This window comes from Cydia amplana, chromosome 14 (genome assembly GCF_948474715.1).
Source record: "Cydia amplana chromosome 14, ilCydAmpl1.1, whole genome shotgun sequence".
Taxonomy (NCBI): domain Eukaryota; kingdom Metazoa; phylum Arthropoda; class Insecta; order Lepidoptera; family Tortricidae; genus Cydia; species Cydia amplana.
Window position 1 is genome coordinate 5,884,941 of NC_086082.1, and position 24,811 is coordinate 5,909,751.

General features: G+C 37.3%; 3 protein-coding genes across 3 annotated transcripts in view; 1 reads left to right on the plus strand and 2 right to left on the minus strand.

The window, feature by feature from the left end:
• Positions 1-3,520: 3,520 nt before the first annotated feature.
• Positions 3,521-16,249, plus strand: LOC134653983 (uncharacterized). The gene is made up of 6 exons (XM_063509351.1): positions 3,521-3,977; positions 12,714-12,868; positions 13,379-13,912; positions 14,141-14,253; positions 14,619-14,762; positions 16,107-16,249. The coding sequence occupies exons 1-6, from the start codon at positions 3,791-3,793 to the stop codon at positions 16,240-16,242; spliced, it is 1,269 nt and encodes a 422-aa protein (XP_063365421.1). The 5' UTR covers positions 3,521-3,790; the 3' UTR covers positions 16,243-16,249.
• A 1,475-nt stretch (positions 16,250-17,724) lies between these two features.
• LOC134653984 (uncharacterized) lies at positions 17,725-20,338 on the minus strand. The gene is made up of 2 exons (XM_063509352.1): positions 18,873-20,338; positions 17,725-17,964 (listed from the first exon to the last, which is right to left on the minus strand). Exons 1-2 carry the CDS (start codon positions 20,099-20,101, stop codon positions 17,727-17,729), a joined length of 1,467 nt encoding a protein of 488 aa, XP_063365422.1. The 5' UTR covers positions 20,102-20,338; the 3' UTR covers positions 17,725-17,726.
• Positions 20,339-22,716: 2,378 nt separating this feature from the next.
• LOC134654046 (pre-mRNA-processing factor 6) overlaps positions 22,717-24,811 on the minus strand; it is a 29,630-nt gene continuing 27,535 nt past the window's right edge. Inside the window, exon 17 of the mRNA XM_063509442.1 lies at positions 22,717-22,980. Within this exon, the coding sequence (XP_063365512.1) occupies positions 22,756-22,980 (225 nt within the window). The 3' untranslated portion in view covers positions 22,717-22,755. The remainder of the gene's footprint in view (positions 22,981-24,811) is intronic.

Genomic DNA, 24,811 nt, shown 5'->3' on the forward strand with positions numbered 1-24,811 from the left:
AAAGGGAAAAAGCTGTCAGGCTCATTCACTTGTAGATATTCAGAGGTTGGAGTTTCATTCAGCCTTTGTATAGGTAAATATTCCAAATCCTCATTACCTGTTACCTTTACCCATAGTCGATATCTGAAATAAAGGGATTATCGATAAGTTGTTCGCACACTATTCGTGTCTTAGGTTACCTAGTTTTTACAAGAAGAATCTATTCACAGAATGTTTTCGTTTTAATCAAGGATGGTAAACGATAAAAACTACTCCAAACTAATTAAATTAGTATCTGGGAACGACTCAAAATGAAAATATCGCACAAAAACATCAGTTTACCGACCTGTTCGAATCAAGAGGAAATCTTGCTAAAAATATATCAGAAGTAAGTTTTCTTACACGCCTGACCCCACAAACTTCACATTTTCTTAAAGATTTGCCCCCCATTTAAATAAAAGCTAAAGTTATTTGGTCTAAACACAAAAATAAACACGTAACATAACCGCTTTCACCACAATTTAGAATGACGGTAGACGTTTTACCGATCATACCAACCTAAAGAAAAGTAGGTATAATACGTCTATGTTTGAAAGCAAGTATGGTATGTGTTACCAAAATGCAACAGCAGTCATTTTAATTCGATAAGATTATTTACTATGCCTCAACGTTGGTAACAAGTACGTTCCTAAGTTATCATAGTATGGGGTGTCGATGGGCTGGTCCAAATTATAAAATAAACTAGCTTTTTGGCTCTCAGCGTTCCCAGTGTCCACGTAAAAATTAAACAAAATGTAGATTTGCAAAAACAATATTCTGGTTTACATTATTTTTCCTGTAGTTGGTGATCTATTTAAAATATTATGTTTATCTTAATAGAATCCTTCAGTTTATTCTTGTGTATAATTTGGACCAGCCCATCGACACCCCATACTATGATAACTTAGGAACGTACTTGTTACCAACGTTGAGGCATAGTAAATAATCTTATCGAATTAAAATGACTGCTGTTGCATTTTGGTAACACATACCATACTTGCTTTCAAACATAGACGTATTATACCTACTTTTCTTTAGGTTGGTATGATCGGTAAAACGTCTACCGTCATTCTAAATTGTGGTGAAAGCGGTTATGTTACGTGTTTATTTTTGTGTTTAGACCAAATAACTTTAGCTTTTATTTAAATGGGGGGCAAATCTTTAAGAAAATGTGAAGTTTGTGGGGTCAGGCGTGTAAGGAAACTTACTTCTGATATATTTTTAGCAAGATTTCCTCTTGATTCGAACAGGTCGGTAAACTGATGTTTTTGTGCGATATTTTCATTTTGAGTCGTTCCCAGATACTAATTTAATTAGTTTGGAGTAGTTTTTATCGTTTACCATCCTTGATTAAAACGAAAACATTCTGTGAATAGATTCTTCTTGTAAAAACTAGGTAACCTAAGACACGAATAGTGTGCGAACAACTTATCGATAATCCCTTTATTTCAGATATCGACTATGGGTAAAGGTAACAGGTAATGAGGATTTGGAATATTTACCTATACAAAGGCTGAATGAAACTCCAACCTCTGAATATCTACAAGTGAATGAGCCTGACAGCTTTTTCCCTTTGTGGGAAGTTGGAGTTCACAGCCTTCACAGGCAAGACTCAGTGTTTGCAGGAGTGCTCTAAAAGTAGATTGTAGCTTTAGTTACGTTCATAAGCGTATTGTAATATGCGTATACGTAAATATAAAACTATCTGTATCTTATCTTTATTATGTAAAATAAAATTATTTTTATATTTTGCATTTATTTTATTAATCCACCTGATTTTCAATATTTACTTTTACAGTAGTACAGTACAACAGCACGTATCGCACATTTATCGATATCGATAAACAGTAGGTACCGGAAGTGTCGAGCCCTAGCGTTGTTTTTTTTTGTGTTGGCAGTATTGACATGTATTTGGTGTGTTGGCACAATGTACGTTCTTAATTCGGTTTAAGGCTTGTTCGAGAGTGCCGACTCTTAAAACGTAGTGATTTAATACTCTTTGATTTGGACACCAATAACTATATGACATTTTACGTCAGTATTTTCTTGCGCAAAACGCGTCTATGGTTTTCTATGTGTATTTTCCAGGTATTTTCGTTTGGTAAAACTTATACTTTTTTTAGGGTTCCGTACCCAAAGGGTAAAAACAGGACCCTATTACTAAGACTCCGCTGTCCGTCCGTCCGTCCGTCCGTCTGTCACCAGGATGTATCTCACGAACCGTGATAGCTAAGTTGAAATTTTCACAGATGATGTATTTCTGTTGCCGCTATAACAACAAACACTAAAAACAGAATAAAATAAAGATTTAAGTGGGACTCCCATACAACAAACGTGATTTTTGACCGAAGTTAAGCAACGTCGGGCGGGGTCAGTAGGTACTTGGATGGGTGACCGTTTTTTTGCTTGTTTTGCTCTATTTTTTGTTGATGGTGCGGAACCCTCCGTGCGCGAGTCCGACTCGCACTTGGCCGGTTTTTTTTAAGGTACGGTGTATTCGGGTATTTCCGAATGACGAATAGTGGCGGATAATTCCGAAAACTTACTACAACGGAATATCAAATATGAGTGATTTTACAATGATTTTCGCGATTACCCGATTTCCGGAATCACCCGAATAAACCTTATTTTAGTTTTCAGCAGTTCTCACTAGTCACAGTGGACCACCACTCCGTCCGTCATCAATGCCTGTAACAGTGGCGTAGCGTGGGTCTCGGCCGCTCGGGGCTTGCATAAGAGTGCGGCACTTCCGCAATGACTAGTAAGCCCAATGCGAGAGTGGCAGCCGCGACCGCATAGCTGGCAGGAGAATGCCGCGATGTGAATGTTCCTATAACCATAGAGAAAAAAATACATATAGAGTGCTCACTTCATACATCAGTTTTAGTACCAAAAAGACTATTAGCATCTAGCATCGAGTAGCGGAACTATCAGTACTGCTACTTGACAATAGATGTAGCACCGACAGGAAAGTCTTATCTCAACAGCATAAAACTTTCCGGTCGGTGCTACATCTATTGTCAAGTAGCAGTACTGATAGTTCCGCTACTCGATGCCAGATGTAGACACTGAAATTAATAGTCTGAACTGATGTATGGAGTGAGCACTCTTGTCTTACTATATTTCTCTATGCTATAACAAAGTAATAGTTATAGGGACATTCACATATTTCCCAAATATGACGACTCCCTTATCCCTGATGATAGTTATTTCACTGACACCGGCCCCTGGCGCTAGTACGTACGCAATGGATACGCCAGTGTGATAACCGCCAGTAATATATGTCAGCTGCAGCACCTATGTCAGCTGCAAAGATAATTTTCGACGACTACTGTACTATTATTACAAATAAATAAAACCAACTGGAAGAAATTTTAGTAGACTTAGAAAATAGGTACCTACTTTCCTATTTAGTTTACCTATTCTTCGCCAAACGTTGTCCGTAAAATGCAGGTAACGTTTAAATATTTATTACACTCGACGGGTCAGCAGGTAAGTACCTACTTACTCCATGCAAAGATGTCCTAAAAATATCCCTCACATTGTCTCAAGTTTATGACTTTCCGACAGACGCATTAGAAACGAGGGTTCCACAAACAATAGCTCCGCTAAGAAACTTACTAGGAAGTGGGCTGCAAAAAAGGATGCATTTTTTGTCGGGTCTGCAAATCTCATTGTTCGGAGCGGGGGTTGCAGACTGCAGTATAGGGTGCGGTAATGAAACTTTTACCTGCTCATAGACTAGTCGCATTGCAGGCCTAGAGCGGGAAACATGTCGATCCCCAAGGCCGATAAGTGGATGAAAGTTGAGTGGAATAGTGGGGGGCAGAGTGTGGTGAACGCGAGGTACTTGCTGAAGAGTTTGCCTAATGGTGATGAGCTGAAGATAGGGACGGTGGTGACCATCGGGAAGCAGGAGAATGGAACTCCGTTAACGGCAACTGTTCTGGCGAGTGCACGTGAGTAACTGTATTCATGAATTGAATTAGATAATTGTATTGTGGACCAAATAATAAGGCTACATTTACCAGTGTGGTCTGAGGTGTGATAGGTACTATACGCAACGGCCATCGAAGATTTAGCAAGCTCATAAATCTTAATAGATTATTTAACTAAATAAGAATTATTTTTTTAACTACCTATAGGTACCCAGTATAGGTACCAACCATCCAATAGAGGCTTAACGCCCTTTGAACCAGAATCAGATCACAGTTCAATATTACTTACTTATTTCGCGATTTTTTTTAACAATGACTGTAGGTATATTAGTCTGTTTAAATTAAATTAGTTTAAATTAAAATTATTCGACGCGCACCACGTGATTGTACTTACCTGAAATAGAATTTGCGCGCTAACCGATCAAAGGAACCGCGCAGCAAATGCACAAAGCGTTAGTCATAGATAGAATAGACGGCTTTCCATCCGTATTGTGTTACGAATAATAGAAAGCAGGATTTACAACGGTGGGCCGAGGGTCCCGAAACCGTTAGAAATAGGTATACATCTGTACCTATAGGTAGGTACTGCGTTAGAATAAGAAAACTTAGTTTTTATTAGAAATTAAAATTAATTCTAAATAGAAAAGTTTTGGTTGGTAATTAACTATGTATTCTGTTATGTTTAACTTACCTAACTTCTTAAAATCAATAATAGAGTGGAAGACACGTCTTAATTTCTAAAATCATTAACTTCTTTTTGATGATCAGTGAAAAAGTATTAAAATCACTTTTAACAAAACAAGCTATTTAAGCGGGCGCCGGTTATCTATCTATATATATAAATGCACGTGTCCTGACTGATTGACTGACTGACTGACTGACTGACTGACTCATCAACGCAGAGCCGAAACTACAAATGCCAGAAGGTTGAAATTTGCACACTAGGTTGAATTTATAAAGTGTACAAGAGCTAAGAAGCGATTTTGAAAAATTCAACCCCTAAGGGGGTTAAAAAGGGGATGAAAGGTTGTATGGGGTACAAGTTTTATTTTAAGCTAGGAATTGTAAACTTTGTAAAAATGTATTATATTAAAAAACAAGAAAACTAATTTCAGCGTTTTTGAAAATTCATCCCCCAAGGTGGTGAAAAAGGGGTTGAAAGTTTCTATGGAGATTAAATATTTTTGTGAGTGTGGGACTTGAAACTTTGTATATGGGGATATTATTATATGACAGGAAAAGTAATTTCAGCGTTTTCGAAAATTCATCCCCCAACAGGGTTAAAAAGGGGTTGAAAATTTGAATCCATTACAAATGCTTTGAAACTTCTTAGAAAGGCATAATAGCCGATTACAAAAAAAAGTAATTGCAACGTTTTTGGAAATTCAACCCCTAAGGGGGTTAAAAAGGGGATGAAAGTTCGTCATAGGGTGCAAATTTTATTTTAATCTAGGAACTTGAAACTTTGCAAAACGCTTTTAAATTAAAGTACAAGAAAACTAATTTCAGCGTTTTTGAAAATTCATCCCCTAAGGTGGTGGAAAAGGGGTTGAAAGTTTGTATGGATATCAAACATTTATTCGAGCGCGGGACTGGAATCTTTTTATTTGGGGATATTATTAGAAGACAGGAAAAGTAATTTCAGCGTTTTGTAAAATTCATCCCCTAACAGGGTTAAAAAGGGGTTGAAAGTTCGTATAGGGTTCAGATTTTATTTTAAGGTAGGAACTTGAAACTTTGCAAAAATATATTAAATTAAAAAATAAGAAAACTAATTTCAGCGTTTTCGAAAATTCATCCCCCAAGGTGGTGAAAAAGGGGTTGAAAGTTTGTATGGAGCACAAATATTTTTGTGAGTGTGTGACTTTAAACTTTGTATATGGGTATATTATTATAAGACAGGAAAAGTAATTTCAGCGTTTTTGAAAATTCATCCCCTAACAGGGTTAAAAAGGGGTTGAAAGTTTGAATCCATTACAAATGCTTTGAAACTTCTTAGAAAGGCATAATAGCCGATTACAAAAAAAAGTAATTGCGACGTTTTAGGAAATTCAACCCCTAAGGGGGTAAAAAAGGGGATGAAACTTTGTCTTGGGGTGCAAATTTTATTTTAAGCTAGGACTTTGAAACTTTGCAAAAAGGTGTTAAATTAAAAAACAAGAAAACTAATTTCAGCGTTTGTAAAAATTCATCCCCCGAGGTGGTGAAAAAGGGGTTGAAAGTTTGTATGGAGATCAAATATTATTGAGAGTGCGGGACTTGAGTCTTTGTATAAGCCATATTATTAAAACTCAAGAAAAGTAATTTCAGCGTTTTTAAAAATTCATCCCTTAAAAGGGTTAAAAAGGGGATGAAAGGTTGTACGGGGTTCAAGATTTATTTTAAGCTAGGAATTTGAAACTTTGTAAAAAAATAAGAAAACTAATTTTCAGCCTTTTCGAAAATTCATCCCCCAAGGTGGTGAAAAAGGGGTTGAAAGTTTGTATGGAGATCAAATATTTTTGTGAGCGTGTGACTTTAAACTTTGTATATGGGTATATTATTATAAGACAGGAAAAGTAATTTCAGCGTTTTTAAAAATTCATCCCCGAACAGGGTTAAAAAGGGGTTGAAAGTTTGAATCCATTACAAATGCTTTGAAACTTTTTAGAAAGGCATAATAGCCGATTGCAAAAAAAAGGAATTGCGACGTTTTAGGAACTTCAACCCCTAAGGGGGTAAAAAAGGGGATGAAACTTTGTCTTGGGGTGCAAATTGTATTTTAAGCTAGGACCTTGAAACTTTGCAAAAAGGTGTTAAATTAAAAAACAAGAAAACTAATTTCAGCGTTTGTAAAAATTCATCCCCCGAGGTGGTGAAAAAGGGATTGAAAGTTTGTACGGAGATCAAATATTTTTTAGAGTGCGGGACTTGAATCTTTGTATAAAACCATATTATTCATTATCAAGAAAAGTAATATCAGCGTTTTCAAAAATTCATCCCTTAAAAGGGTTATAAAGGGGTAGAAAGATTGTATAGGGTTTAAATTTTATTTTAAGCTACGAATTTGTAACTTCGTAAAAAGTTATTTCATTAAAAGAGAAGAAAACTAATGTTAGCGTTTTTCAAAGTTCAACATTTAAGGTGGTGAAAAAGGGGTTGAAAATTTGTATGGAGGTCAATATTTTTTGTAAGTACGGGACTTGAATCTTTGTATAATGACATATTATTAGAATACGATAAAAGTAATTTCAGCGTTTTTAAAAATTCATACCCTATAAGGGTCCAAAAGGGGTTGAAAGTTTGTATAGGGTTCCAATTTTATTTAAAGCTAGGAACCAGGGATGTTGCGGCTGCAGATTTTTTGACATCCGCGGACGCGGATGCGGATGCGGATATTTAAAGGCTCACATCCGCGGATGCGGATGCGGATGCGGATGTCAAGATTAGGTACTTAGAAAACGTCAAATATAAAATTTTTAGTATTTTTTTATTTAAGAAAAACGAAACGTTTAGTATTTGAGCAAGAATTTAATAAATAGTAACTTGGTGGACTTTCTCGATCTAGACGATTTCGTTATAGGTAATGACGAAATTACCTAGCACTTACGCCGCCGCTAAGACTTTCCTGTACCGACTTGTTCGACATCCGCATCCGCATAAGCTCCGCATCGATTTTATGCGGATGCGGATGCAGATGCGGATGTTGAAAATAAAGCGGAAGTTCCGCGGATGCGGATGCGGATGTTCGCAACATCCCTGCTAGGAACTTGAAACTTCGTAAAAAGTAGTGTCCGACCGAAACATGTTTTTTTGCCGAAACCGAAACCGAAACCGAATGTTCGGCTTTGGCTCTAGTTTCGGCCGAAACCGAAACCGAAACCGAAACTTTTGTAGACTTGTTAAAATCGTTGAAAAAATGTCATAAAACCGCTTTTACACACATATTATGGGGCTGTCAACACCTAATGTCCTTGAAATTTATGTTACTTAAGCAGTTTTTTATGAAAATTACTAGAGTTAGACCAAGATAATTCTGCAACGATTTTGATAAGTTGATAACACACGCAGTGCAAGTGTTATTTTAAACGTCAAAACTTTTATGAAATTATGACGTATAAATAACATTTGCACTACATAGTTGCACTGCGTATGCTATCAAAATCATTGCAGAATTTTCTTGGTCTAACTGTATTCATTCACCAGTCAAGCTAACATGTAGACACAGGGTCAACCAAAAACGCGAGCGCAGCGAGCGCGAAATTTTTTGTTAACAATATCGCAAGGCCGGGTACCGATCTTCACCTGGGCCGAAAAGTCCGAAGTGCCCCAATGAGGCGAACTTTCATGCGAAGTCAAAGCCGTGCTTAAGGCTTCAGGATAAGTAGTTGAGCACAGACTCCAACCAATGTCCATTGTATTCAAAAGCGAGACCGCAGGCCGAGCATGGCGCAGCGAGGCCAAAGGCTAAGCTGAAGTAGAGGACATGTGAAACACAAACCAATGGTAAATTGAGGTAAAAAGTGAGGCTAGTTTTCTTATTATTATCTTGCCCAGTGCCCAGTAACATGCGACAGTGCTATCTCATTCACTTATAGGTATTGACAGCCTCTTAAGACTACGTCAACCGTCCAGTGGCGCCCTCATTAGTGGAATTGTGTTTTATAATAAACCAATTAATGTCTGTACCTAATATACATCAATCAGTATATGTAGGTATTAATATTGTTGTCCTACTTATTCCCCAACTTTTGGTCTTTGTCCGAAGTACCATTTCGTAAGTTTCGGCCCGGCCGAAAGGTTCGGCCGTTTTTTGGCCGAAACCGAAACAACAGCCGAAACATGATTTTTTGGCCGAAACTGGCCGAAACCGAAACCGAAACCGAACCTTCGGTCGGACACTAGTAAAAAGGTATTTTATTAAAAAACAAAAAAACCTATTCAGCGTTTTTAAAAATGTATCCCCCGAGGAGGTGAAAAAGGGGTTGAAAGTTTGTATGGAGATCAAATATTTTTGAGAGTGCGAGACTTAAATCTTTGTATAAAGCCATAGTATTAGAACACAAGAAAACTTATTTCAGCGTTTTTAAAAATTCATCCCATAACAGGGTTAATAAAAAGGGGTTGAAAGATTGTATAGGTTATAATTTTATTTAAAGCTAGGAACTTGAAGCTTCGTAAAAAGGTATTTTATTGAGAGAAAAGAAAACTAATTTCAGAGTCTTTGATAATTCATCCCCCAAGGTGGTGAAGGGGTTCGAAAATTTGTATGGAACCCAAATATTTATTGGAGTGCGGGACTTGAATCGTTGTATATTATTCCAATACAAGAAAAGTAATTTCAGCGTTTTTAAAAATTCATCCCCTAAAACTTTAAACAGGGGTTGAGAGTTGGTAGAGGGTTCAAATTTTATTTAAAGCTAGGAACTTCAAACTTCGTAAATCATCTTCAATCATCTTCGTAGTAGGTTTTATTAAATAGTGGACTTGAAAATCTTCTGGGGGTTGAGAGAGATTATATCGAGATTATCGAGAACAATTTTATTCAGTTAGGGGCTTGAAACTTCGTAGCCAGGTTGTGAAAGACAAATCTCATGCGTTGTATAATAATTAACAAATGATTAACCGTCCCTACTGCTATCTTTTGCTGCATAATGTTCTAAGCTAATGTAGAATTTATAACCACCAATATACAAATCCACGCGTACGAAGTCGCGGGCAACAGCTAGTCTATCTATATATATAAATGCACGTGTCCTGACTGATTGACTGACTGACTGACTGACTGACTCATCAACGCAGAGCCGAAACTACAAATGCTAGAAAGTTGAAATTTGGACACTAGGTTGCATTTATAAAATGTATAAGAGCTAAGAAGCGATTTTGAGAAATTCAACCCCTAAGGGGGTTAAAAAGGGGATGAAAGTTTGTATGGGGTTCAAGTTTTATTTTGAACTAGGAAATTGAAACTTCGTAAAAAGATATATTATTAAAATACACGAAAACTAATTTCAGCGTTTTTGAAAATTCATCCCCTAAGGTGGTGAAAAAGGGGTTGAAAGTTTGTATGGAGATCAAACATTTTTTTGAGCGCGGGACTTGAATCTTTGTACAAAGGCATATTATTATAAAATAAGAAAAGTAATTTCAGCGTTTTTAAAAATTCACCCCCTAACAGGGTTGAAAAGGGGTTGAAAGATGGGATCCATTACAAATTCTTTAAAACTTCTTATAAAGGCATAACATAAGATAGCAAAATAACATTATTTTAAAGTTATTAAAATATCAACCCCTAAGGGGGTTAAAAAGGGGATGAAAGTTTGTCTTGGGGTGCACATTTTATTTTAAGCTAGGACCTTCAAACTTTGCGAAAAGGTATTAAATTATAAAACAAGAAAACTAATTTCAGCATTTTTAAAAATTCACCCCCCAAGGTGGTGAAAAAGGGGTTGAAAGTTTGTATCGAGATCAAATATTTTTGAGAGTGCGGGACTTGAATCTTTGTATAAAGCCATTTTATTAGAACTCAAGAAAAATAATTTCAGCGTTTTTAAAAATTCATCCCCCAAGGTGGTGAAAAAGGGGTTGAAAGTTTGTATGGAGATCAAATATTTTTGAGAGTGCAGGACTTGAATCTTTGTACAAAGCCATATTATTAGAACTCAAGAAAAATAATTTCAGCGTTTTTAAAAATTCATCCCCCAAGGTGGTGAAAAAGGGATTGAAAGTTTGTATGAAGATCAAATGTTTTTGAGAGTGCGGGACTTGAATCTTTGTATAATGACATATTTTTAGAATACAAGAAGAGTATTTTCAGCGTTTTTAAAAATTAATCCCCTAAAAGGGTCCAATAGGGGATGAAAGTTTGTATAGGGTTCAAATTTTATTTAAAGCTAGGAACTTGAAACTTCATGAAAAGTTATTTCATTAAAAGATAATAAAACTACTTTTCAGCGTTTTTACAAATTCATCCCCTGAGGTGGTGAAAAGGGGGTTGAAAGTTTGTATGGAAATCAAATATTTTTGAGAGTGCTGGACTTGAGTCTTTGTACAAAGCCATATTATTGAATACAAGAAAAGTAATTTCAGCGTTTATAAAGATTCATCCCTGAAAACAGTTAAAAACGGTTGAAAGTTTGTATAGGGTTCAAATTTTATTTAAAGCTAGGAACTTGAAACTTCGTAAAAAGGTATTTTATAAAAAGAAAAGAAAACTAATTTCAGAATTTTCGATAATTCATCCCCCAAGGTGGTGAACAAGGGGTTGACAATTTGTTTGGAGGTCAAACATTTATTTGAGTGCGAGACTTGAATCGTTGTATAAAGGAATATTATTAGAATACAAGAAAAGTGATTTCAGCGTTTTTAAAAAATCATCCCCTAAACGGTTTAAAAAGGGGTTGAAAGTTGGTAGAGGGTTCAAATTTTATTTAAAATTAGGAACTTCAAGCTTCGTAAATAGGTAGTTACATACGTAGTAGGTTTTATTACATAGTGGACTTGAAAATCTTCTGGGGGTTGAGAGGGATTATACCGAGAACAATTTTATTCAGTTTGGGGCTTGAAACTTCGTAGCCAGGTTGTGAAAGACAAATCTAATAATTAAGTTGTATAATACTTAATTAACCGTCCCTACTGCTATCTTTTGCTGCATAATGTTCTAAGCTAATGTAGAATATATAACCACCAATATACAAATCAACGCGTACGAAGTCGCGGGCAACAGCTAGTAAGTTATAACTCAAGATGTGTCACGTGCGCGTTGCAGCGTCGGTATATCAGGCTAATCTATTGTTATGAATTAATATTTTAATAATATTAAATATTATTAAATTTAGGTATTTTTATTATGTAGGTATGAGCAGACAATAGATAGACGTAGAGTTTGATTTAGGAAAGTAATTTAAAGGATACCTACCTACCTATTTTTGCTGTCGTGGTTCTCAAAGTTCAACGAAAGAATATTATTGGTTAATGAGTTAATGACAATATTTAACCTACTTACACATTTGTACAAAAGACGATTTAAAATAAGGGTAATATAGGTACTACTTCACACTTCCACGCTGTTTACAAAAATATAGGTACTTACCTACTATGTTATTGGTAAGCACCAAGCTGTGCTTACTAATAAAATTTTACGATACCAAATGGTTCCATATTATTAAAACAAAAACATCGTTCCTTTCTATAGTTTTTTAGGTATTTTCTGATACCTGCTCAAAGGGCCGAAGCTTGAATGGACCCAACTCGACAATTGCACCTTTTTCGGGATACCTTAACTACGGGTCTATAATTAAATTATCTATGACCATTTACATTTATTTATACAAAGCAAACTATTCATTTTTGGTTTTTGTGTATCTTTAGTGGCTTTTCTCAGGCACTTAATTGAAATGCGAAGTTAGAAATTTCTCGAGAAAACTGCTGCGCTAGTTTAAAAACGGCAAAAACTGTAAAACACGAAAAATATATAAATTCAATTTAAATAATATTTAACCCTTTAACCGCCAGAGTCTGATATATAAGACATTACATATCCAGCTCATTTCGACACAGTCTGCCTTTTAGTATACATATTTAGCTATTCAAATCAATCTACCACGGGATCATCGGGATATCGGGGAAAAATAGAGGGTAGTATGTACTTTTTTGCGCGAAATATCAGTTGTTTCGGTTAGATGTGTAACGTAACGTCAAACAGCTGACATAATTTAGATCGCGGTTACGAACCGACTGTTCCGATTTATTTAAAAACTAGATTACTCTCCAAATTAGGTGATCGAGAGCTTCTGGAGAAGCCTCCAGCAGAGGAATCACAAGAGAACGCAGGTACGAGCGCCCAGAACGAGCACGAACAGCGCGATTATTCCCCGAGTGCGTCTGACTGGGAGCCCACGGGCGAGTCCAGCTCTGAAGACTCCGAGGAAGAGGTAAGTTGGATTGAATAATGGCAGACTTGTATATTTATTTAAACGAGAACTTCTGGAGTAGCCTCCAGTAGACGAAGCACAGGAGAACGCAGGCACGAGCGCCCAGAACGAGCAGGAGCAAGGCGATTATTCCCCGAGTGCGTCTGACTGGGAGCGTACGGGCGAGTCCAGCTCTGAAGATTCCGAGAAAGAGGTAAAACAATAAAAATTAAAAAAAAAGGAAATCGATTTATGTTTATGTGTAAGTTTTTTCCGACTAGGTACGTTATGTACCTATGACTTTTAGTATCTATGTACCTATTGTAGGTATGGCAATGTACTGCAGGTATATTCTACAGTAGTAGGTATGTTAATATTACTAAGCCAATCTTAATAAATGGTGTGTCAATGTTTGTCTTTACGATTTACTTGCTAAACTATAGTTTAAATATCGCGTACAAAATTAGCCAATAGCAATTTTGGAGATTTGAATTTAATCAAGAAAAAAATCTAATCTCGTTCAACTTTCAGGTGGAAGAGAACAAGAAAATCAAATTAGAGCGTCCGGCGCGTCAATATTCCAACAAGAGTAGCAGAAAAGTCCTCACACCAACCCACAGGCCCAAAGCAGTCATCCCGAACGGCATGCAGCAGCTTGCCCTACAGAACTCCATGAGAAATCGCAGATCAAATGACATGAGACACCGTAGTAACCCAGAGTCAAATAAAAAATACGTCCCCGATGCTAAAGAATCCGTGCCTGAACTTATAACTAGCATGAAATCTATGTTTCAAGAACTATTTACGATACTAAGCAAGATGAAACCAGACTTCAACTTAAACGATATTACCGATTTTCAACAGAGTGCTAACGAGGTTGAGTTACCGGAAATTAGTCATGATAATTCAGAATATATAAAGAATGAGGTGAATTATACAAATGATATACAGGGGGATGAGAGGATGGACAGTGAATATTCGGATAGATCGGATGATAACGTGTTAATCACTAATAGATATGAAACGGTTGATAAAAAGAGCGCGAAACCTGCGAAGAACGAATGGGTGAGCCACAGTTCTGTTTTTAAATGAAAACTATGTACAGGCAAGTGTAAAAATATGGGTGTAGACAACTTACTCGAATATATGTCCCATAGTTCTTAATTCGCTGACATTTATAAGAGCTATGCGACATATTTTTGAGATGATTTGTGCACCTGTATTTTTACTCTTGACTGTACGAGACATATTACAATAATTTGTGGTTTATATGTTATTATTTCCTGATTTTAGGTGCCAATTGGAAGTGGAACCACGTTGATACACAGGGATAAATACAGAAAAGTCAATTGGAAGTCTTATACTGTCGCGACCCGGACTTTATTGTTGGCAGCATTCTCGCGAAGGTATTTCAAACTATTTCAAACTAATACGATTGTTAATATGTATCACCTATTAGCTACTGCCTAGTTATATCCAAAATTATACCTCTTACATCTAAGGCTGATCACAGGTTTCTTCGATTATAAGTCCCGAAAATAAAATATGCACCCTTTACCGCTCCGGCACCGCACTGGTGCTCAGATCGTCAGTAATTTTGGTCCGTTTTGCGGTATTTCCAGACCGTTACGCCCTTCAAACCCTAAAAAAGAGCGTACTCCAACATAAATGCCGGCAACGCACTTACAGTCCCTCTGGTGTGACTATCCGTCTGCTCGTTTGCCTCTAGTATCATAAAAAACGCATTGAACCAATCAACCTTTATTTTCAGGACGCTGGCAACACATTCCCTGACGGGGAAGAAATCGCCGGCATTCACTAACAAGCCGGCGAAAATGTGCCTCGACCCGAAAATAGTTTCCGACATCGTGATAGAAATTACAGATAAATTTAAAGTCAAGGATAATTTAGTCAGGTTAGTAAACAATTTACATTTCCATCAATCTACGTTCAAGATGTTTTTGAGAGAGCTCTAAGAATTTAAAATAGGTACTAAGGTACTTGGCCAATATGGCTAATATTTTTTTAGATATTTAGTATAGCATACCTACATTGTCATATGCCATATGTTATACTTTTTACCTAAATAAAATCTAATCACGACGATATACGACGATATATAATCTCGTATCAGCACTACCCGTTCATTGTTGTAAGTTATTAGTTTCCTGCTACCCAAAGGTTGTCTGGAAGAGATCGCTTTTGAGCGATAAGACCGCCTGTTGTTACCTAATGTAATGTCTGTTCTTTCTCTGTATTCTTTTTCATCATGTGGTGCACAATAAAGAATATATTATTATTCCTTTATTTATCTTTCCTCTTACGTTAGGTTATTTATAATATGAATATAAAAGTAAAATATAAAAACACTTACAAAACAAAAAAAAAATACATATAAACACATTATATTATTATTATTATTATTTGTATCTCCTTTTTTGGGATCACGGGCCTATAAATCCCGGTCTTTTGATAGGCTTGCGTGGGGATATAGATCCAACACGTAGAGGCCCCTTGGAGAGCTTTGATGTCATGTAGAACGCCTGCTGGAACCCGTTCACAGGTGTAACAATAGACACTCATGAACCGGTCGCAGCAGGCATTGGAAGTATTGTAGAAAAAGTAAACAGTATATCGGTCTATGGATTGAAGTTTGGGTGGACAATGATACTGGGTTATTGTAAAGAAGTCCGGACACCTGCTATAACAATGCTAACACACGTTATCGAGGCAGGTGGTGACTCGCCGCTGACTAGATGGGCCCCTGAAACTGTCGTCGTAAAGACGACCAGGGGCAACATCGGTGTGAGCGGCTCAGGGGTGTCGAGAGGTGTACACCGCTTTCTACCCAGTGGCTGTAAACAGCCACTGTGCCAACTCGCGCTTACGCAAATTTCACTTCCACCCCTGGAGCTTATTATTATTATTATTATACTTATCTACCTATACATATTAGGTATCATATTTCACTGAGACTACTTGACTCTTATTGTAATATAAATAAAGCCAAAATTCACTCCTCTGATCTGATAAAGTACCTACAGTAAGTAGTATATACAGACAGCAAAGTGTTGCAAAAATACCTAAGGGTTTCGCGAAATGTATCTTACCCAAATCGAATTTTATTTTGCGCCATCAATGCTACGAGCTGTTATTATGACATTTTATGTTGACCTACTTCTAGTTAATAATCTGTTAGGATTCAAAATTGGCACGAGTGCAATGAATTTGTATTCATGGATTGTTATATCTATTTCAGGAGCATTATAACAACGAAATGCGCGGACGAGTGTAAGATGTATAAAATGCAAAAGAACAAACACAATGCATCTGATAAAAATAAGTGCAAGAACCAGGAAAATATACCACCGGCAACCAATAACACTGTTAATTAGGTTTTTTTTAATATTGTTAAGTAACTTTATTTTTGAACTTGAAGGGGCAACCTGCATCGAAAACCTACTTCATATATCCTCCTAAGGCCCAGCCATACAAACGAAACAACCAAAATTTGCCACTGAAATTTGAACTTAAACTGTAGGAAATAGAGTTGATTTTGCGTTGTTTGAAAATTGAACGAAATTAAAGCAAAAGCGACTCTGTTCCAATTGAACATGGTTTAAATTACATCGAACTGAATAGGTATACTATAGGTAGGACCTTGGGCCTTAGGAGGATATAACTTGTCTGGAATGATTTCCAATATTTACCAAATAATATAAAATTCTAACCTGTTCCCAATCGCCATATAAATCCTGTTTAATTTTTAGTAGCTAAGTTGATCTCACAATGAATTCAGTTATTGCGTATTTTAAAATGATATTTTATAATGCCGTGATTTGATAAAAATAATTGATGTTTAAAAGAAAAACTACATTGTATTTCAACTGTTTATTTTACGATTATACCACGTGTGGGGTATATCTTAATTTATGCCATTTAAAAAAGGTATCAATAGATTTAAGGTTTTGTGATTCCCACAATTGTTTAGTAATGAATAAATGAATATAAAATTTGCAGCAGAAAATCTTTTTTAAGCACACAATAGACATCAAACATGACAGCGGGTTGTCTCAAATGCCTTTTTCATAACAGTGTCATTGCAAACTACTTCTATTGGCTATGTTCGAATCGCCACGCGCCTAGCCAAGATGATAAATAAACGTACATCTAAAAGTAAAAATGTATCGGGATGACAGAAGGTAGAAGCCACGAAAAGTCACGTGACTCTTTCCATGCATTCTTTAAGTTTCTATTGGAGTTTTCTATAGACGATTATCATCTTGGCTAGTCACATCGAAAAATCTGTCGCAGCGCATGCGATAATGCGATGATACCTACATAAGAAAGTTTTCCTCGAATTTCGTAATGTTAATTCTATAATATTGAAAATCTTTTCAATAACATAGCTTGGCAAAACAATCGAAGTCCACATAGTCGATACCGGCTTTTATGTTTTACACTCAAGAGAAATACTTAAAACGGGTCACTTCACTTGATTTGGAAATTGTACATACATAAACGGACCCATTATATCGTTTCTATTGAGTCGATATCGGCGATAATCGCTAGCATATCCGAATCACCACTGTCAATTTGATTGTCTATTGTCAAATTCCATACAAAAAGTACCATATCGTCGAGAGCGCCGTCTACAACTTTAACCATCAAATTCCATATTAACACATTCAGTGGCGAAAACCCGACTATCGGGTATTTTATGATTTCGTTCCCAGGCCGAACGACCCGATAGTCGGGATCGTGGTACTACAGCTTTATATGACGATTCTTTAGTGTCCTGGCGCGGATGTCTTGTTTGGCTGGATGGCAATGTGTTAACGAAGGTATCGTCGACAGCGCCATCTTTAGCATTCCCCATCTAACTTCCTTGCTGGAAAATACCGAGCGGGGACAGCACTAGATCGATATTAGTACTTGCTATTATAGCTCTCATAAGCATCATGTCATCAGGAGTGAACCGCCAGCCGCTGAGCTGCCCCAAGCTCTGCAGTTTGGGGCAACACTCCATGAGCTGTTCCACGGTGTCCCGTGTTAGGCGAGGCGCGTTCGGGAACCATATGCCTTCGAGGTTCTCGAATTTGTAGCGGCGGAGCATCCTGGAAATGCCAATTTGAATATTTAGTGCATGAAAATTGCGAGTGATACCTAGTTAAAATGGGGCTGTCTCTTTCCAACAAAGGCAAATGTCAAAGCGATAGACAAGAAAAAATTAGTCGCAATATTCGGGTCGAACGACCACGATCTCCAATTTTTATTACTGGTTTATAATTTATAAATCTTATAATGCATTGGAAATCGTTAAAAAATCGATAGATCGATTTAGTTCTGAATCACGTATACGTTCATTATTTAATATTACTACTTATAGGTCTCGCTATTAAGTATGGCGTCGTTAAAAGATTTACGACGTTACATTTACAGATGAATTATTTAATTATGAGACATAACAATAATTAGATATTTTCAGGGGCTTTAGACCTAGGGTTGGACACACGAGTAGGTAAGAATTGAAATATCGGAACCCACATTGGCAGAACCACAGGCACAAGCAGTGCACATGTACCTGAAGGGACAGCATCGTTTGGAGTGGAGTGAAGTTAGGCACATTAGACCGTAAAGAAACGTAAAACGTGACATACGGCGCGTTTATTCACTGAAAGTAAGTGAGAAATACTCTGGCAACTGATGGTAGAGGCTCTGTTATAAATTAGGTTTTTTTAGGGTCTTTGGCCTACGTATTTTTATACGTCATTGCACAACGGGCAGCAAACTTTCCCTGGTAATTCATTAAAGAAACTCGACACTACCTACTTCAAAGAACGATTATCTCGCGTCGTAATTTCACGTTATTAGTCCCAATGGACTATCCCAATGGACCAATGTCCAGCGTAGGCAGAATCGGATCGTAAATAACCCCATTTTATATTCCCAACCGATTCTCAGGACTAAATCAACAATCATCTCTATTTATATCTACAACGAAACGTAAATGCATTATACTCACCGCGACATATCGTTGTCATCCAGCTTAATTTCGTCGGCTATTATAATTTTCTTCAGCTTCGGGCTGCCACACATTAAATATTTGAGACACGAAGGCGATAAGTTTCCTTGAACTATTTCTATATGCTCCAGTTTCGTAAATGGAACTTCTTCTTCGTGCGTCGCGGTCTGTATTTGATAGAACTCCAAACTTTCCAAGTTCCTGCACGTTTCTGCTATCCTAGTGAAGTTGAATGACCCCAACGAACCAGACAACATTAGTGTAACGATTTTATATCCGATTTTGTCGAGTAGCTGATGCAGCTCATGGCATTGGAATTTGTTAAGCTTAATTTTGTTAATGTCTCTAAACTCTTTGATCGACGCAAGCACGCCTGAATCGGGCTCTTCAAGGTAAATAGTTTCTAGGTTTGGACATAAAGCTACTATCGCTTTCATGGTCCTCATGTTCGTCTGAGCGTCGTGGATGTACTGTAACTTTGTTTTGAAATCGGGCGGGCAATCGTTGTTGTAGATGTGGTAAAGAGATTTCCCGACGAATGAGTAACTGCCAAGATTTGTGAGGTTAGGTAGCCGTCGTATCAACAACGCCACGTCTGTGTGATCGATGTTTTCTTCGCCATACATTCCTATGTTGACCACAGTTAGGCTTCGAGTCAGGTCCGGATTTCCAGACAACATGGCGTCTATACCGATTTCTGTGATGTCCGTTTCTCCAGACACGTCTAAGAGTTTCAGCTGTTTGTTATGTTCGCCGATGAATTTGAGGACTTCATCGTTGGCGATATAAGGAATATGGAGGGCTGTCAGGTTTGTAAGATTCTTGATTAGATGATACATGAGAGTCAGGTGGTCTTCTTTAACCCATACTCCTTTTAGATTTAGAGTTGTTAGATGATGTCCTTGTTCAACAATCAGCTCGAGGACTTTCCTGTAATAGGGGCATGGGAACATGCCTGTAGCAAGAGTCTTCACATTCTCTCTAAGCAGTAACTTCATCGTGTAGTATCTTATAGAGGGGTCGAGGTATTCGGAGTTTAGTATTAAGTTCATGAGATCTTGAAATATGTCACTAGTAGCCCCCATTTGCTCGTAATACGACGAGACCATCGCGAAGAGCATGGCCACATCTTCGTCGGCAGTGACTCTGGATAGGGCGTGGATTAGCTGCCTGGCTACTAAAGACAGTGTGATTTCTTGAAGTGGAGGCACTGGGCACTTTGGGGACATTTTCACAGCACTTAATTTATCACTTTTTTGTACTATCTTTTGAGCATCGCAGAGTTCCGCGTCGGTTTCGGGACGGGCGAGAAGTGATCCTCGTAAGCTATTTAGCACATGCGTTCTGGCGCGGCGCCAGCGCGCCGTTTATAATCCAAACACACACAAACACGCATATTTATAGAAACTTTTATGAGTGAAGGTGTTTACAATGCGTCCAGTGGTTATGTCCGAATTATCTGATGCTGGAGTAAAGAGTTATATCTGAATTGAAACAAAAAGATGTAATAATTGTAATATAGTAAAGTTGGGTCGGTTTATTAACTTTATTGTAAAAGCAGTACTTTTCTTTCTCTCAGACTTTTCTTATTTATAGCTACGGTAGCGACATATGATATGTTTAATCAATATATAAAATCTTTACGGCCTATTTCAAACACGCATTATGGGGTAAACAATCCGGTGAATCAGAAGCTAAATATTCTTTAGTATGGCCTGCGCCAATGAATAGTTTACGTCTGGTTTAGACGATAGATACTTTACTTACTGCAACAAGGTTATCTATGATTGAGCCAGTGCCAGTTTTGTATTAAATCGTCAGCCTTTTGTAGCACTAGTAATTAAATTCCATCTATTACAAACATTTCATTATATATGTTAACTTTTAGTTTTTCGTTCTTGGATCCTTATTAAATTAAGAGTTAGCGTTAGGCGCAAATTAATTAACCTTAATAGAAAATGGGTTCAATAAAAACACAATCAGTAGAAACTAACATTATATTACGACTAAAACTAACTTAATATTATCTATAATTAGTCTAAATTGACTCCTAACGGCAACCCGTGCCGTCAGAATACATTCAAGAACATTAACACTTATTTACAATCGTTCACACGACTTCACAAATATCTCAAAAGAACCTGACACAACACAAAGTACGAGGGGCGTTCAAAATATTCTCGGTATTGATATCTTACAACCTCTTCTAAAATTTCTTTCGTTACTGGCCGCTAAGGTTTATTCATTGACATTAAAAAAAAGTATAATTCGAAGCGAGATGTTCTTTTGTTTTTCTGCAATTGCTGAACAAACATGAACATCATGTGGGAATTGACAATGTTAACTAAATTAGAACATCGATGCGTGATAAAATTCTTGACAAAACAGGGTAAAAATCAAAAAACCATAAAAGAGGAAATGGATTGTGTTTACCGTAAGTCTGCTCCTTCTTTATCTACCATTCAAAAGTGGTCAAGCGAGTTTAAACGTGGAAGGGAGAGTGTTGAAGACGACCCTAGACCTGGCCGGCCTGTAGTAGCTACTTCACAAGAAAATATTGATAAAGTGGAAAAACTTATATTGGAAGATGGTCGAGTGAAGGTAAAATCTATAGCACAAGTAACCAATCTCTCTATTGGTACCGTACATGATATTATCCATGACCATCTTAATATGTCAAAAGTAAGTGCAAGATGGGTTCCGCGAATGCTGACTCGGCTTCAAAAAGACATGCGTGTAGCTTGTTGTTCCGATTTTATTGACCTGTGCGGTGAAAATCCTGATGAGGTGCTGCAAAGAATAGTTACTGGAGATGAAACCTGGGTTCATCATTATGACCCAGAGAGTAAACAAGAGTCCATGCAGTGGCACATTAAGGGTTCAGCTCATCCCAAGAAGTTCAAGGTCATCCCTTCAGCTGGCAAGGTCATGGCCACGATATTTTGGGATTGTGAAGGAGTATTACTGATCGATTATAAAGAAAAAGGTGTAAATATCACAGGACAGTACTACGCTAACATTCTACGTCAATTAAAGGATGCAATCAAAGAAAAGAGGCGAGGAAAGTTAACCAAAGGTGTTATGCTTCTGCATGACAACGCCCCCGTCCATACTGCTCATATTGCCAAGGCAGCTATTGTTGAATGTGGGTTTGAAACTGTTACTCACCCACCGTATAGTCCGGACTTAGCCCCCAGCGACTTCTTTTTGTTCCCCAATCTTAAAAAGGATCTGCGTGGAAATAAATTTTCCGATGATGAAGCATTGAAGGCGGCAGTGGAGGAGCATTTTTACACCAAAGATAAAAAATATTTTTATGCAGGATTAAAAAAAAATAATTGATCGATCTTTTAAGTGTATGAACATAGGGGGGGAGTATATTGAAAAATAAAAATATCAAACTTTTCGTACTTGTTTGTTTTCATTCTCATACCGAGAATATTTTGAACACCCCTCGTAGGTTAAAGGAGAAGAAACTTTGTACTACTTTTAAATTTTTCAAATAATATTAATTTTCAAACAAAGATACCCAAATGTAGGTTACCTTTGTCAGACGAAAATACCTCAATGAACGTGGATTATTAGTATTAATATTTAATCATTTTCAAAATTCTACACAACTTGCACAAAAATATTTTATATTTGGAACCGATCAGTTGACGACCTAAATATGTAGGTTACCCTGAGGTTACCCCACCTAATTCCTTATAGGTAGCAACAATATCCGTTTAGCACTATTATACCACTGCGCACTGTGGTGCGGCAATGCTGTCTTACAACCGGTGTTGACAATCTTTCTGTTAAATTACCATATAATAGTTCTAATTCTCAAGATATATAAAAATTCACGAGCACTTACCAAATAGACAATCAAACACACACTTCACGTAGGAACGGGCAAATTCTTAGCCACTAGCAATAGAATCTGTTCAGTGCTAAAGCACCAGTTCTGTATGTCTTTCGCGTACTTGCACCAGTACTCGCCGTGGCGCGGTTCGGCGGTCTTGCACCGAGTTTTGACTTCCTCCTGCTGTTGCTCGTTGCCGTGGAGTAATTCGAACTTGTAGAAGAATGCCCAGGCGTCGCCGAAGTCGGCGTCGATCTTTACCTGTGGGCGAGGATATCAGTTTTACGGATATACCCGGAGAAAACAGGGTGAAACACCTTGCGGTTACGATTAATTTCAATCGGTAAACTCAAAAGAGAAGGCTTAAATAAATTAAAAGCTGGTCACTCACGTATTTTAAGTCTAAAACGCCCGACATGTTTCACTCCGTACCGAGGAGCATCATCAGGAGCTTGCGTTTACGATGAGTGATGAGATGAGTTAATATATTTAATATGTCTGTGTCTCACGGAAGTTTTGTTATTAAAGAGAAGGCTTCTACACAATATGATACTTATGACACGCAATACTCTCTCTCCTTTGTTCTCCGTCTGCCTAAAACGGATTGTGCCTATGTAGCTCTCAAGTCTAAATCGCACATGACATAAAACGTCAAGTTCCTAATTATCAACATGCCATTATAGCTTTTGTACTAAAGGGTATTAAGACTAAATGGCTGTTAAGCTACATCGCATTACGACTAACACGCATTAGGACAACAGCGGTATTATTACTATGCCACTTAAAGATTTAGGTAAGTGCTCGAAACAGGCAGTCCACTATATAGACAAACAGCAGAAATGACCTATCGCCCCTGAAAGTTGAAGTTTAGGCAAAACGCGAGTATGTCACTTAGAGAATTAGGCACGAGCTCTAAACAGCCGGTCCACTATACAGACAAACAGCGAAACGGCCAGCAAGCTAGATAGTCTTTATGCCCCTAAAGATTGAAGTTTAGGCATAACGCGACATAGGCACTATCCGTTTTAGGCAGACGGAGAACAAAGGCTCTCTCTTACTCCGGCCACATTAGGCAGAAAAAAAATAAAATCGGTCACAGTACTTCCCGCTACTTCCCATGCCACCCGTCGAGTGTGTGGCCGGGGTATATTACTAACTTGATATAGTTCGTTTTTTTAGCATTAGAAAGAAGGTAAGCGATCTTGACATGTCTTTTAATTGAAAAACGCTTTTTATAAATCACTTAAATCAGTAACTATTACTTATGAAAGCAGAACAATATAAATGATCGTATTAGATTCATAATTGTTACATATTTGCCATTATTTATTAAACGTGATTTCCATAAAAAGACACGTCAAGATTGTTTACCTTATTGCTAATGCTAAAAAAAAGCGGCCAAGTGCGAGTCGGAATCGCCCATGAAGGGTTCCGTATTTAGGCGATTTATGACGTATTAAAAAAAAACTACTTGCTAGATCTCGTTCAAACCAATTTTCGGTGGAAGTTTACATGGTAATGTACATCATATATTTTTTTTAGTTTTATCATTCTCTTATTTTAGAAGTTACAGGGGGGGGACACACATTTTACCACTTTGGAAGTGTCTCTCGCGCAAACTATTCAGTTTAGAAAAAAATGATATTAGAAACCTCAATATCATTTTTGAAGGCCTATCCATAGATACCCCACACGTATGGGTTTGATGAAAAAAAAAATTTTGAGTTTCAGTTCGAAGTATGGGGAACCCCAAAAATTTATTGTTTTTTTTCTATTTTTGTGTGAAAATCTTAATGCGGTTCACAGAATACATCTACTTACCAAGTTTCAACAGTATAGTTCTTATAGTTTCGGAGAAAAGTGGCTGTGACATACGGACGGACAGACGGACAGACGGACAGACGGACAGACGGACAGACAGACAGACATGACGAATCTATAAGGGTTCCGTTTTTTGCCATTTGGCTACGGAACCCTAAAAACGAACTATAGTAACTATTCGCCCAGCAGCATGTTGTAGTAATGGGCACTGCGTTGGTTTGCCATATTTGGCAGAATGATCGTGATTATCACATTCTTTCTCGTGTTTATG